This window comes from Hyla sarda, chromosome 3 (assembly GCF_029499605.1).
Source record: "Hyla sarda isolate aHylSar1 chromosome 3, aHylSar1.hap1, whole genome shotgun sequence".
Lineage (NCBI taxonomy): Eukaryota > Metazoa > Chordata > Amphibia > Anura > Hylidae > Hyla > Hyla sarda.
In genome coordinates, this window is record NC_079191.1 from 141,688,933 (window position 1) to 141,702,661 (window position 13,729).

Below are 13,729 nucleotides of genomic sequence, written 5' to 3' on the forward strand. Positions count from 1 at the left end.
CTTGTCATCATCCCACACATCCCCCCTTCATCATCCCCTTGTCATCATCCCACACATCCCCTTATCATCCCACACATCCCCCCTTCATCATCCCCTTGTCATCATCCCACACATCCCCTTATCATCCCACACATCCCCCCTTCATCATCCCCTTGCCATCATCCCACACATCCCCTTATCCCACACATCCCCCCTTCATCATCCCCTTGTCATCATCCCACACATCCCCTTATCCCACACATCCCCCCTTCATCATCCCCTTGTCATCATCCCACACATCCCCCCTTCATCATCCCCTTGTCATCATCCCACACATCCCCTTATCATCCCACACATCCCCCCTTCATCATCCCCTTGTAATCATCCCACACCCCCCCCCTTCATCATCCCCACCCCCCTTCATCATCCCCACACCCCCCCCCCCCCCCTTCATCATCCTCTTCTCATCATTCGCCCTCAGTGGTCTTCAACCTGCGGACCTCCAGAGGTTTCAAAACTACAACTCCCAGCAAGCCCGGGCAGCCATCGGCTGTCCGGGCTTGCTGGGAGTTGTAGTTTTGAAACCTCCGGAGGTCCGCAGGTTGAAGACCACTGCGGCCTTCAACATGCGGACCTCCAGAGGTTTCAAAACTACAACTCCCAGCAAGCCCGGGCAGCCATCGGCTGTCCGGGCTTGCTGGGAGTTGTAGTTTTGAAACCTCCGGAGGTCCGCAGGTTGAAGACCACTGCGGCCTTCAACATCATCCAGCCCCCTCTCACCCCCTTTAGTTCTGAGTACTCACCTCCGCTCGGCGCTGGTCCGGTCCTGCAGGGCTGTCCGGTAAGGAGGTGGTCCGGTGAGGAGGTGGTCCGGGCTGCTATCTTCACCGGGGGCGCCTCTTCTCCGCGCTTCCGGCCCGGAATAGAGCCGTTGCCTTGACAACGACGTATCTGCGTCGTTGTCAAGGCAACGTGACTATTCTGAGGCCGGGCCCGAAGCGCTTAGAAGAGGCCTCCCCGGTGAAGATAGCAGCCCGGACCACCTCCTCACCGGACCACCTCCTTACCGGACAGCCCTGCAGGACCGGACCAGCGCCGAGCGGAGGTGAGTACTCAGAACTAAAGGGGGTGAGAGGGGGCTGGATGATGTTGAAGGCCGCAGTGGTCTTCAACCTGCGGACCTCCGGAGGTTTCAAAACTACAACTCCCAGCAAGCCCGGACAGCCGATGGCTGCCCTGGCTTGCTGGGAGTTGTAGTTTTGAAACCTCTGGAAGTCCGCAGGTTGAAGACCACTGCGGGTGGGGGAGTTCACTCGAGTATAAGCCGAGGGGGGTGTTTTCAGCACGAAAAATCGTGCTGAAAAACTCGGCTTATACTCGAGTATATACGGTATTTTTTAAGTGTACGCCATCGACCGTGCGGTTTAACTGACCTTATATTTTAAAAGTTCAGATATTTATGCAAGCGTCGATACCACAGATGTTTATGTTTATTTTTCATTAGATTATTTTATTTAAAAAATGGGAAAAGGGGGGTGATTCAAACTTATTAGGGGAGGGGTTTTTTCACACTTATTAACTTTCTTTCTTTTTTTTTTTTGTGTCCATAAGGGGCTACGCCATGGATCATTTTATTTTCATTTTAGATGCCGCGATCAACTGTGATCACAGCGTCTAAAGGGTTAATGCCAGGCATAGGCCCCATCGGTGATACCCGACATTAACTCTGGGTCCCGTCTGCTGATAGCACGTGAGCCTGCTTTAAACACCGGTAATGGAACCAGGTACGCCCCTGGTCTTTAAAGGAGTACTCCACTGAAAAAGGATGGGGGGATAAGATGAGGACCCCTGCGATCTCTGGGCCAGCAGCAGCATCTGGAACATGGAAGCTTGCAGCTTCTGCGTTAGTGACGTGATTAGGGGAGATTAAACTGGCAGAGTCACTGGTAGAGAAGGATCTGGGTGTACTTGTAGATCACAGACTACAGAATAGCATGCAATGTCAGGCTGCTGCTTCCAAAGCTGGCAGGATATTGTCATGTATTAAAAGAGGCATGGACTCAAGGGACAGGGACATAATACTCCCCCTTTATAAAGCATTGGTACGGCCTCACCTGGAATATGCTGTTCAGTTTTGGGCACCTGTCCATAAAAGGGACACTGCGGAGTTGGAAAGGGTGCAGAGACGCGCGACTAAACTAATATGGGGCATGGAACATCTTAGCTATGAGGAGCGATTAAAGGAGTTACAATTGTTTAGTCTTGAGAAGAGACGTTTAAGGGGGGATATGATAAACGTATATAAGTATATAAATGGCCCATACAAAAAATATGGAGAAAAACTGTTCCAGGTTAAACCCCCCCAAAGGACGGGGGGGCACTCCCTCCGTCTGGAGAAGAAAAGGTTTAGTCTCAAGGGGCGACACGCCTTCTTTACCGTGAGGACTGTGAATTTATGGAACGGTCTACCTCAGGAACTGGTCACAGCAGGAACAATTAACAGCTTTAAAACAGGGTTAGATACATTCCTGGAACAAAATAACATTAATGCTTATGCAGAATTATAAAACTACATCCCTTTCCCTTATCCCCTTACACCCTTCACTTCAATTCCCTGGTTGGACTTGATGGACATATGTCTTTTTTCAACCATACTAACTATGTAACTATGAATGTACGTGTACGTGTTGACGTGAATGGAGGGGGCGTGGTGGTTGCAACAGCCAATCATTGGGGACGGAGTGGAGTTTGCTCTGTGCACTAAATAACAGGGGTGCCACAGCAGAGATCGCAGGAGTCCCCAGCAGCGGGACTCCTGCGATCAAACAGGTTATGCCCCTATCCTTTGGATAGGGGATAAAGATGTTTCCAGTGGAGTACTGCTTTAAGTACCAGGACGCAAGGGCATACCTATACGCTTTAAGTACTATAATGATACTATATATTTGGCATTACCATAATTGTATTGTCCCAGAGAAAAAATGATGTTGTTTATTTTTTTTTTTTTTACAGCAAGGTAAACCTAAATTTAAAACATTAATATTTCCTTTCAGAAAGTGTCAATAAAAGCTAATAAATAAGTTACAGAAACCCCAAAATGGTACTATAAAAAACTTCTCATGATGTTACACAGGGGTCAAGTCCTGGAAAAAAAAGTGTGGGAACTAACCAAGATTTCCACTCAAGGGCTGATACTGCTAATGGGAATGGTGTTCCTGCTGTGGAAAAAGTTGCAGGAACTCCGTTCCCACACAGTCCTGCAGGACTTGAGCCCTGGTGTTACACAACTTGGTGTGTGACAAATAATAAAAAATAATAATTGGTTGGTCATTCAGGTCTACAAGAGGGTGGTCACTAGGGGGTTAAAATATTCTTTTTATTCTATGGCTGAGTAACCTTACTGGTTATTCTGTATAAACATCTGATAATACCTGGTAATGAATGTATGAATGCCCACACATCTTCAACCGTCCATAGAGATGGCTCAGTCTGTGTATCAGGTGGGGACTCAGATGGCGAAGATATTTTCCTTATCTGAAGACGACGCAACTCCTGCTCTCTCTCACTTTGCCTCCGCAGACGAGTGGTCATAGGCACCGGGATGGGATCCTCTAAAGCTTCAGCATATGAAGAGGAGAGCTGCTAGATACATATGTAGAATAGAATAACATTTAACTCACATACATCATATGTCAGCAGTCATTGCTGATAAACTTCATTGTACAAACCTGTCTTAAATAGTGGTCTCGTGCTGAGCCTCCAGAGCTGTGTGGACGCCTCCCACGCCGCCCTAGATTTCCTTCAGATTTTCTACTCCATCTGTTGCCTTTATCAGTCTTGTAAAGCCCAAGATGCTTTGTACCGCTTATATTACACCTTAAATAATTTATTTTGTTATTTCTCGTTACAAATAAAAAGATATACAACCAATACAAAAACAACAAAATGGATTCCCTTCATCTAACTAAAATGCAGTCAATAAAGTAATGTGAGATCCAACTGTGAATCCCAGATAAAGACAATAGTATTGCCCAAAGATTGCTTTTGTTTTCCAACATTAACCTAAAAATGTTTTAACATTTTTTTTTATACCCCAACTCACTCAAATAGACCTTCCTTCTTCAAATGATCCTGATCCAACTAGCCAAAGAAAGAATCCTAATATCCTCCTTTTTGGAAGTCGGAAAACCCCCAAAGTTTTAGTCCATGCGACCAAACTCACAGACTTAGGTAATTGGGAGAGCAGAACTTATCACTGATCACTGTTTTGTTATAACCTGGAAACATTGAGTTACATACAGAAACTTTTGTCTTTCATATGCAGATACATTAGTGTATTATGTTCCCTTTTTCTGTTGTCCATTCCTTTGTTATTAAAAGAGGTTATCCAGAAATCTAAAAACAGACCTAATTTATTTCAAAGACCACACCCTATCTGTCTCCACTTTAGGTGTGGTATTACAACTTGGCTCCATTCACTTCAATGGAACTGAGCTGCAGAACCACACAAAACCTGGAGACAGACGGGGAGTGGTCTTTGAAAGAAATTATCTCTGTTTTTCAATTCCTGGATAACCCCTATAGGGTACGTTCACACGTACAGGATCCTGTGCCGATTTGATGCACAGGATTTGTAACTGCAGATTTGAAGCTGTTCTCAGTCATTTAGTTTACATTGAAATCTGCAGCAGAAAATCCTGTGCATCAAATCTGCGCACTAAATACTTGTATGCAACAACCTATGATGAATGTACTCCCCCACACCCTTTGTAGTCTATTACCCTTTTGTTATATTTTGTTTGTTCCACATGTTAGCTTGCAACTTTTTTGTTCTTTAAAGAAAAGTAATGAAAAATGTATTCATTTTTGTAAGTTACTTTTTTAGGTAGTAAATTCAGCATGCTGACCAAGCCTTCGTACATTAACAAGAATTTAAAAATTTTTGTGGGAAACGTTTCAGAATAACTTGTCATTTACCCTCTTAAATTTCTTCTCATTCTACGTTAAGTAGTCATGTGGGCGGTCCTACTCATTGATCGACAGCTATATGTATGTATAAGTATGCATGTAGAGAGAAAGCTGTAAATCATCTATTTGACTACATAACCCACTCTGTGTACAAGTGTGCATGTAGAGGGAGCTGTCAATGACTGAATAGGACGATCCACTTGAGTACTTAGGTCACTCTGACCTAAGTACTCAAGTGGATAGTCCTGTTCAGTCATTGACAGCTCCCTCTACATGCACACTTGTACACAGTGTGGAACAGTGACAAGAATGGTGGTCGGGGATCACAATATTTCACCAACGTACCTGGCATATGTAGAAACGAAGTTTCAGGAGGCACATATCTAATCCACTGAGCCAGCCTTCACTCACCCTGCATTCACTTCTTCCCTGAGTCTGCTGTGCTGTACTATGTCTCCTTATCCAATCACTGCAGGCTGCTCTGTTACACGCTCCTTTCTGTTTTCATGCTGCAGTCTAAAAGGACAGGAGTGAGCACAGAGGAGTGTAGTCCCACCCTGACTTTCTGGACTTTGTCCCAGTCTGTGCTTCAGCTGGAAAAAAGATGATTCTCCAGCCCGACAGGATTATGTTCTGGGTGGTATGGGGACCTCTAGTGGTCTTTTTTTTTTTTTTTTTTTTTTAACTGCCATGATTTTTATAAAAAGGAGTTTTTTTTTTACAAAGTATATTAGAAAGGTTAATATTTTACCAAGATATACAACATATAAAGTGTTTTTGATTCTAACAAAACTTAGCAAGCTAGTAACTTTTGGCAAGTCCTATTTTTGGCCTATTTTGTTACAACTGTATTTTGGTTTTGACAATAAACTGCTTAAGAAACCCTGCATTTAAACCATGTCACTGTCTCTGGCTGGTGTTTTATGCCATTTGCCTATCTCTACCGAGCTAAACTCCAACAACAGATAGCTGTGAGTAGAACCTTCCACATGACTACTTTGTTCCAAATGAGCGGAGATTTATCTGAATATGACAAGTTATCTTGGAATTCTTCCCACAATCTGCTCTGCATCTTCTGCTTCACAACATTAGGTCAGCAGATTGGGTGCATTTTCAATGTAACTGGTTCCCTTTAATTGTGGCAAACATTGGGTTAAACACACAGGATCAGAGCTTTCTCCTATGTCTACCATTAAAGCAGGACTGATATGTGTCATTTATAATATGATCGATCCCCTATCTCCGTGCAGATACCAGACGCTCAGAACATTGTTTAGAACTCTGGGTTTGGGAGGCCATGGTCGTGCCCGGTGTCTGCACATAGATCACAGGGGGTCTCAGTGGCAGGATGGATAGGGAATAATAATACTCTAGCAACAGAGTACCCCTTTAATACATTAGACAGCAATTTAAAAGGATCTGTGAGAATTGTGTGTTGTCTGTGGATTGGAGCCCTCTGTACATATTTTCAATAACTATTAGGACTTACTCAAGGTGGGAAAAATGTTTTTTCAGTGATTTATTAAAAAAACTAAACAAAACTTTGGGAATAGCTGCCTCAGAGGCTTGCAGAGTTAATGCTGATTTCAGAAAGCTTTCCCCCAAAGTCCCTTTTGACAATTATTGTTTAAGTGTCTATTCACACATACAGTATCCTGTGCACACGCATTTGATGCGCAGGATTTGAAGCTGCAGATTTTAATGTAAACTAAATGATTGAACAAAGCTTCAAATCTGCAGCTTCAAATCCTGTGCATCAAATATGTGCAGGATGCTGTACGTGAAAATACACCCTTAACGATTCATTTAAATATAAAATTCTAATACTTTTCAGTTAATGAAGTTCACATTTACTTCAATTTCATACGGAACTATTCACATTACCTTTTTGCACATGACTGTGAACAAAATCTCTTCGATCTCAGGAACTTGTTTCGATAGCCCGATTTCCCACAAAACTCACACTGCAAGAGTTCACTTTCCAGCTCATCGACACCTTCTGCTGAAAAAAAAAGAAACAAACAAACCAATATTGTACATTCCTCCTTCCACAATCCTTAATTTTAAAGTTAAAGTTGAAGTTAAAACTGTAATGCAACAGCATCCATAAATATTGTGTATGACATTAGCAGGAACAGTTCTAAAGGAAATGTAAGTCCACCTTGAAGCTGTGTGACAGAGAGAACGGGAGGCTGAACAATCTGCTACTTTTACACTGGAGCTTAGAGGAGGGAGTAGACTACTGACCACCTTCTCTGCCCATGACCACCAGGAATATACCGACTTCAATGTTGTAAACCACCAAGAATTTCATCAACGTCATCAAACTAGAAGACCATGAATAGTAAAGGGCGACCCCAGTGGAAACATGCCCTCTGGAGTAAAGAATCTCATTTCACTGTCTGGCAGTGCGGTTGTGATTCTGGGTTTGGCAGAAGCTTGGAGAACACTGCCTTCTGGATTGCACAGTGCCTGTTGTGAATTTATATGAAGAGAGATAATATAATGACATTTAATTTTATGCTCCTAACTTTCTGGGGACAATTTGGGTTTGGCCCTTTTGTGTTCAAGCATAACGGGTAACTCTTCGCTCAAAGAAGTCCAATAGGCATCCTACACCTTTGGGATGAGTATGAACCCTGATAGTAGGCCATACATTCTCATCTAAGAAGAGTACCTACCTTGACAAATATTGTTTGGGCTGAATGTGCAAGTATTTCTAGTAATGGAAAACGCAAAAATAACGGAAAAGTGGAGGCTTCTGAAGCTGAAAAAGGCCCAATCTATACACCGTATATATATAAAAAGATAAGACCTGACTCACTGGCTCATCAACGCCCCAGCCTAAACCCTTGGACCTAGAAACCTGAATTTTTCACAGGTGTTTTTAAGACATAGATGAGGAATAATAAAGGATTTTTTTGAAATTCAACCCTTAAGGGGGGGGGGGGGGGGGGAAGGGGTTGAAAGTTTGTTTTTGAAGCTAGAAGCATGAAACTTTGTTTATAGTCTAACAATCAGAGATAAAGAAACACATGTTTTAACTTTTCTAAAACTCCACCCCTGAAGGGGTGAAACAGGGGTTCAAAGTTTGTACGAATTAACCCTTTGCCGCAGAACGCCGGGTATACTCGGCGCTGCGGCACTGGAAAGTTATGAAGCGAGCTCAGGAGCTGAGCTCACATCATACCCGCACGGTCCCGGCTGCTATCAGCAGCCAGGACCCGTTGCTATTGCCGGACATCGCTGTTCCGGCAGATGTCCGTCATTAACTCTTTAGACGCGACTCTCTAGACCATAATTTCTCAATTTTAAATTAGATATTTGAAGGCTTTGGTTGCATTATTTTTTTTAGTTAATTATTAGTTTATATTATAATATATGTTAATAAATTATATTTTTATCATATGCTAAGTTTATAAATTTATACCGCTACTTTTACGATAAATTGTACAATTGTAAACTTTCTCTCTTTCTTTGGTGCAAATAAAACATTTTGTTAAAAGAAAATATATATATATATATATATATAAATAAATGGCCATGGTTTTAGAATGACACATACTGACTTATTTTCTCTCAAAGCTTGTTAGTTTTAAAGGGGTACTCCGTTGCTCAGCATTAGAACGCTGGAGCTCGTGATGTCATAGCCCAGCCCTATCATGACATCACGCCACGCCCCCTCAATGCAAGTCTATGGGAGGGGGCGTGACATTCCCAGAAATCCTTAATCTTATTTTTATTTTGTTTGTACCAATTATTTCACACAAAGGATTATTTAATGGCCCAGTGTTCATTCCTCTCACACATTTATAGGTTTTAGAAACTGTCTCAAATGCATTTCTTTATAAACACTTTCCACATATTTTAATTATATAAAAAATATTCCTAGGTGATTTCTAGGCACTGGAAATCCACAAATCCCCTGACACTCTTCAAATGACTCCCTAAACTCAACTATATTCAGCGTACAGAAGAACTGATGAGCTCTTATCAGGGGCGGGATGATAAATTTGCAGACATTTGGGGATATTGGTTGTTGCTTTAAAGGAGTACTCCAGTGCAGTAAAACTTACTCCCTACCTGGACAACATTAAGTACCTCTCTTGAATCACTCTGGTCTTGTCCTTGACAAGCCAAAACATGAAATGTTGTGTAATTGAGAGTAAATACAAAAATAAGTATAAATAAATATATATAAATGTATTTATTTCTATATATATGTATATTATATACATATACATACACACCATTTCCCTTTATGTTTTCTCACCGAAAAATTAGTTTTAGGTTATTTCTATGAAAGGTATGTTAATAGTGAAAAGTGCATTTTCTTACCAATATCTACTATCATCTGGCTGATGAACGAGGACAGCTTTAAAGCATCTCTGATGGTAAGCCAGTTAAGCTACACTCCCTTTCTTTTTTTTCCCTTTAATGGGAGGGGTCCATAGTGACATGGCACCTTGAGAGGACTATAGGTTTCAGATTTAAAGGGGTATTCCAGGATTTATTTTTTTACATTGCTACAGGGGCAGTAAAGTTAGTGAAGTTCATAATATAGTGTCTGTTCCTGTGTGTGACGGTTTTCTCACAATCCTTATGTGATTTTCACCACAATATTTATTTTTAACAGCATACAAAATGACTGTCGTCTCAGGTTTTCCCAGGTTGCTGTGTGGCCGGAGACATATCACTAGTCAGGTCATGACAGGGAGTGACCACTGGGTAGGGGGAGAATCATTCTCCAGGGAATTGTAGTTTTGCAACAGCTGGAGGCACCCTGGTTAGAAAACACTGGTGTGCTTCAATGGGTGGGGTGGCTGATGTGTTGGAGGGAGCAAAGTGACCTCATACTTACAAACAAGGAATCCTGGGACTTGCAGTTGGAGGGAGGGAATTCCAACAGGAAAGCCATTTCACAAAAAGAAATCAGCAGCATTATAGTGGACTCACAACATAGCCATTTAGCTCCAAGACGAGCAAGGATCCTTCCTAAGCATGTCCATTACTGTCTGGCAGAATCACTTTATGGTGGATAACCCCTTTAATTAATTCTGGCAACTTAGTTTTACTCTATAAACCCATTGGTGGTTTACATTTAGGCCTAAAAATGCCTTACACATAATAAATGAAAAAATATTTTTTTTACTCCAGACAGACCATTAAATCTACAAAGAGTAATAGAATATAATGTGATCATTTCTATGGTTAGATGGATATGGGACTGTCTACTAATTCATGACGTCCATGAGCAATAAACTGTTTAAAGAGGACCTGTAGCCAACCCCCCAAAAATGAGGTATGAATTTTAATAGTGGGAGGTACAATCAGGTGATGGGTGGGATTATACAGTCACCCCATCACCTGATATTTACTCCAATTATTAAAATTATGTTCACGCCCATCTGATGAATTCTCTGAATTGTCAGACAAGTTATCTAATCTAAGTAAAATCTAAATTTAGGGGGGTTGGAAACAAGTCCTCTTTAAGATTTTTGGTAGAGTAGCAACTCGTGTAAATATGGTTACAGTCTGAACTTATTCATTTTGGATTATTTTCTAAATGCTTTGCTTCTAAATCCACCAGCTCTAAGGCCTGTGACAACAAGTGGAAACTGTGAATATGCTGGAATGGTTTCCCTGCAAGAACGCTATAAGAAGTAACTGTGGCATATTATTGTTCATTAACATTATCATTGCAAGTCACTTTTTAAAGTTAAACAATTGCTGAAAGAAAATACTTACCACTGGATGGATGAAATCTGCATGCTAGAAATGTCTCAACAATGATATAGATATTCAAGGTAACGTCCTGCTTGCCTACTAATAAACAGGGGTCCTGTTGGAACCACCTGTGAGCCCACAACACAGCATTACCTGCCTGCACCTCACCTGCTAAATTCCACTGTAAGATCTTCATGGTAGAAGCGCTTTTTCCTGGGCCTTGATTTTGAGACTTCTGTTTGGGGGCACACCATTAAGACTGGGATTAGGGAGAATACCTCGTAAAATTAAGAAAGAAACAACACTGCCCCAAATTATTACACTTCACTTGAAAAAAAAAAATCTTGCGAGTAGACTAAATGAATGCAAAGGAACTATGGAAAAAACTAAGGGGAATGCTTTGGCCAAACGGAGCAGTTCTTTGCATTATTAACTTTCAATATGTTTAAATGTTCATGGATAGACTATGCAACAATCTACAGCTTCCTAAGTCAACATAAGTATAAAAAAAAATGTTTTTTCTTCAGACTAGAGTTTGAAAGTATCCCCAATGTCCTCTTCTAGGCCAAAGCTTAATCCTGTGCCATACGATGGCCTCTGTGCAGCATATTGATGGAGGTCTGTACAGGCAATACTCCCTCTGCTGGTATGCACATGATAAAACTTCAGAATAGAAAAAGGGCAGCTTGGGGATCCCTGGAGTAACGTTGTGGAAAGTAGCATGTCATAACTCAAGGCAATAGCTTATTTCTCACTTTATGAAACATATCAAGAATACAGTTATACAAAAGGACATAATAAAAAAAGACTTAAGTCATCCACAACACCAAAAACAGAAGGTAGGTTGGGAAAAACATCAAGATACGGTTTGACTAGTTTGTATGTAGACTGGTAAAGAGAAAAAGGTTACTGGTGTGGTGATGGCAGCCATACTATAGACCTACTGGTGTGGTGATGGCAGCCATACTATAGACCTACTGGTGTGGTGATGGCAGCCATACTATAGACCTACTGGTGTGGTGATGGCAGCCATACTATAGACCTACTGGTGTGGTGATGGCAGCCATACTATAGACCTACTGGTGTGGTGATGGCAGCCATACTATAGACCTACTGGTGTGGTGATGGCAGCCATACTATAGACCTACTGGTGTGGTGATGGCAGCCATACTATAGACCTACTGGTGTGGTGATGGCAGCCATACTATAGACCTACTGGTGTGGTGATGGCAGCCATACTATAGACCTACTGGTGTGGTGATGGCAGCCATACTATAGACCTACTGGTGTGGTGATGGCAGCCATACTATAGACCTACTGGTGTGGTGATGGCAGCCATACTATAGACCTACTGGTGTGGTGATGGCAGCCATACTATAGACCTACTGGTGTGGTGATGGCAGCCATACTATAGACCTACTGGTGTGGTGATGGCAGCCATACTATAGACCTACTGGTGTGGTGATGGCAGCCATACTATAGACCTACTGGTGTGGTGATGGCAGCCATACTATAGACCTACTGGTGTGGTGATGGCAGCCATACTATAGACCTACTGGTGTGGTGATGGCAGCCATACTATAGACCTACTGGTGTGGTGATGGCAGCCATACTTTAGACCTAGCTACTTTATTTAGTGTCTTTACAAATATGTGAGAAGAAAGCATATAGCCATCTTACTAATATATACACATCAGAAATTCTGCAGTTTTTTTTTTTTACTCTGAGAAAAACACCATCTGGTTAGCAAAGCCTTGTAAAGTTTATTTCAGTGGAGGTGGCTGATAGTTATGACATCTCACCCTCCATATTTTGCCGTCTTGTGGACACCAGTGGCATTCTGTTGGGGGGGGCGAAGGTTTTGCTAACCATGGGGTGAAAAAAATACAACACACAACTTTGAGTAAGCACAGTCTATATTGGCAAGTTGGCAATGTTCCTGTTAACCACATTAACCTAATATTTTCTGGATCAACTCAGTAGGGACTCATTAGGGTTATAGGTTGAACTTGATGGACTCTGGTCTTTTTTCAACCTTATGAACTATGTTACCATGTAATATGTATACAACAAACTAGAGAGTGATCAGAAATGTAACTTGAAGTCCCCAGGCAATGATGTAAAACTGTAAGAGATTCCCCATGTGCCATTTATAATACTAGTATCCTCTTTGGCACAAGTGACCATTATATCTGTGTACCACCCTGCTATCCAGTAAAGAAAACAGCAGAAGGGTTATGGCAGAAAAAGAAAAAAAAAATAATAGTTGCTAAAGTAATGGATGTTTATATGAACTATCAATTAGGTTCATTTTATAGAGGTATTAAGAATATACGGCACTTAGCACTTATACAGTAAACTGATATTCTGTGCCCGGTAGTAATAGGAAAGCATAGAAACAAAGAAACTAGGAATGTGTGGGCAGATAAGAGCTATGTGGCCAATCTATTGTGATGAATATTCTGAATACTATCAATATTCCCTGGCCCTATCTTATATATAGGGGATAGTCTTATGCCTATTCCATGTAGCGATTTACAGTAAATAAAAACTCAAAACTATGTAAGAAAAAGGTGGAAGCATTTTTTGTGCTTTTATTTTCTTAACAAGTGGAAACAATTACCCTGATGGCATTTTAAAGGGGTACTCCGGTGCTAAGACATCTTATCCCCTATCCAAAGGATAGGGGATAAGATGTCAGATCGCCGGGGTCCTGCTGCTGGGGACCACCGGAATCTACCATGCAGCACCCACCTTTAGCAGCTTCCGGAACCGCTGGAAGTCCTCAGGCTGAGACCATCTCGACCACGATGTGATGTCACACTCCGCCCCCTCAATGCAAGTTTAATGGAGGGGCGTGCCAGCTGTCACGACCCCTCCCATAGGCTTGCATTGAGGGGGCGGAGCGTGACGTCACACGGGAGTGGAGCCGTGACGTCACTATGCTCCGTCCCCGTGATCGCCAGTAATCAGACCCGGAGCAAACACGCTCCGGGGACTGATTCTAATGGGGTGCGTCGTGGAAGATCACAGGGGTCCCCAGCGGCGGGACCCC

The 13,729-nt window shown here is 42.1% G+C and overlaps 1 protein-coding gene across 12 annotated transcripts in view; it reads right to left on the minus strand.

Moving 5' to 3' along the window:
* PHC3 (polyhomeotic homolog 3) overlaps positions 1 to 13,729 on the minus strand; it is a 99,803-nt gene that overhangs the window by 23,984 nt on the left and 62,090 nt on the right. For 7 of the 12 annotated variants that reach the window (XM_056565151.1, XM_056565152.1, XM_056565158.1 and 4 more), the window contains exons 12-14: positions 6,832 to 6,949; positions 3,708 to 3,855; positions 3,411 to 3,621 (exon numbers count right to left, since the gene is read on the minus strand). In XM_056565151.1, the coding sequence (XP_056421126.1) occupies positions 3,411 to 3,621; positions 3,708 to 3,855; positions 6,832 to 6,949 (477 nt within the window). Of the gene's footprint in view, positions 1 to 3,410; positions 3,622 to 3,707; positions 3,856 to 6,831; positions 6,950 to 10,842; positions 10,910 to 13,729 lie in introns of those variants that run through there. The other 5 variants (XM_056565161.1, XM_056565159.1, XM_056565160.1 and 2 more) reach the window with 5 other exon arrangements.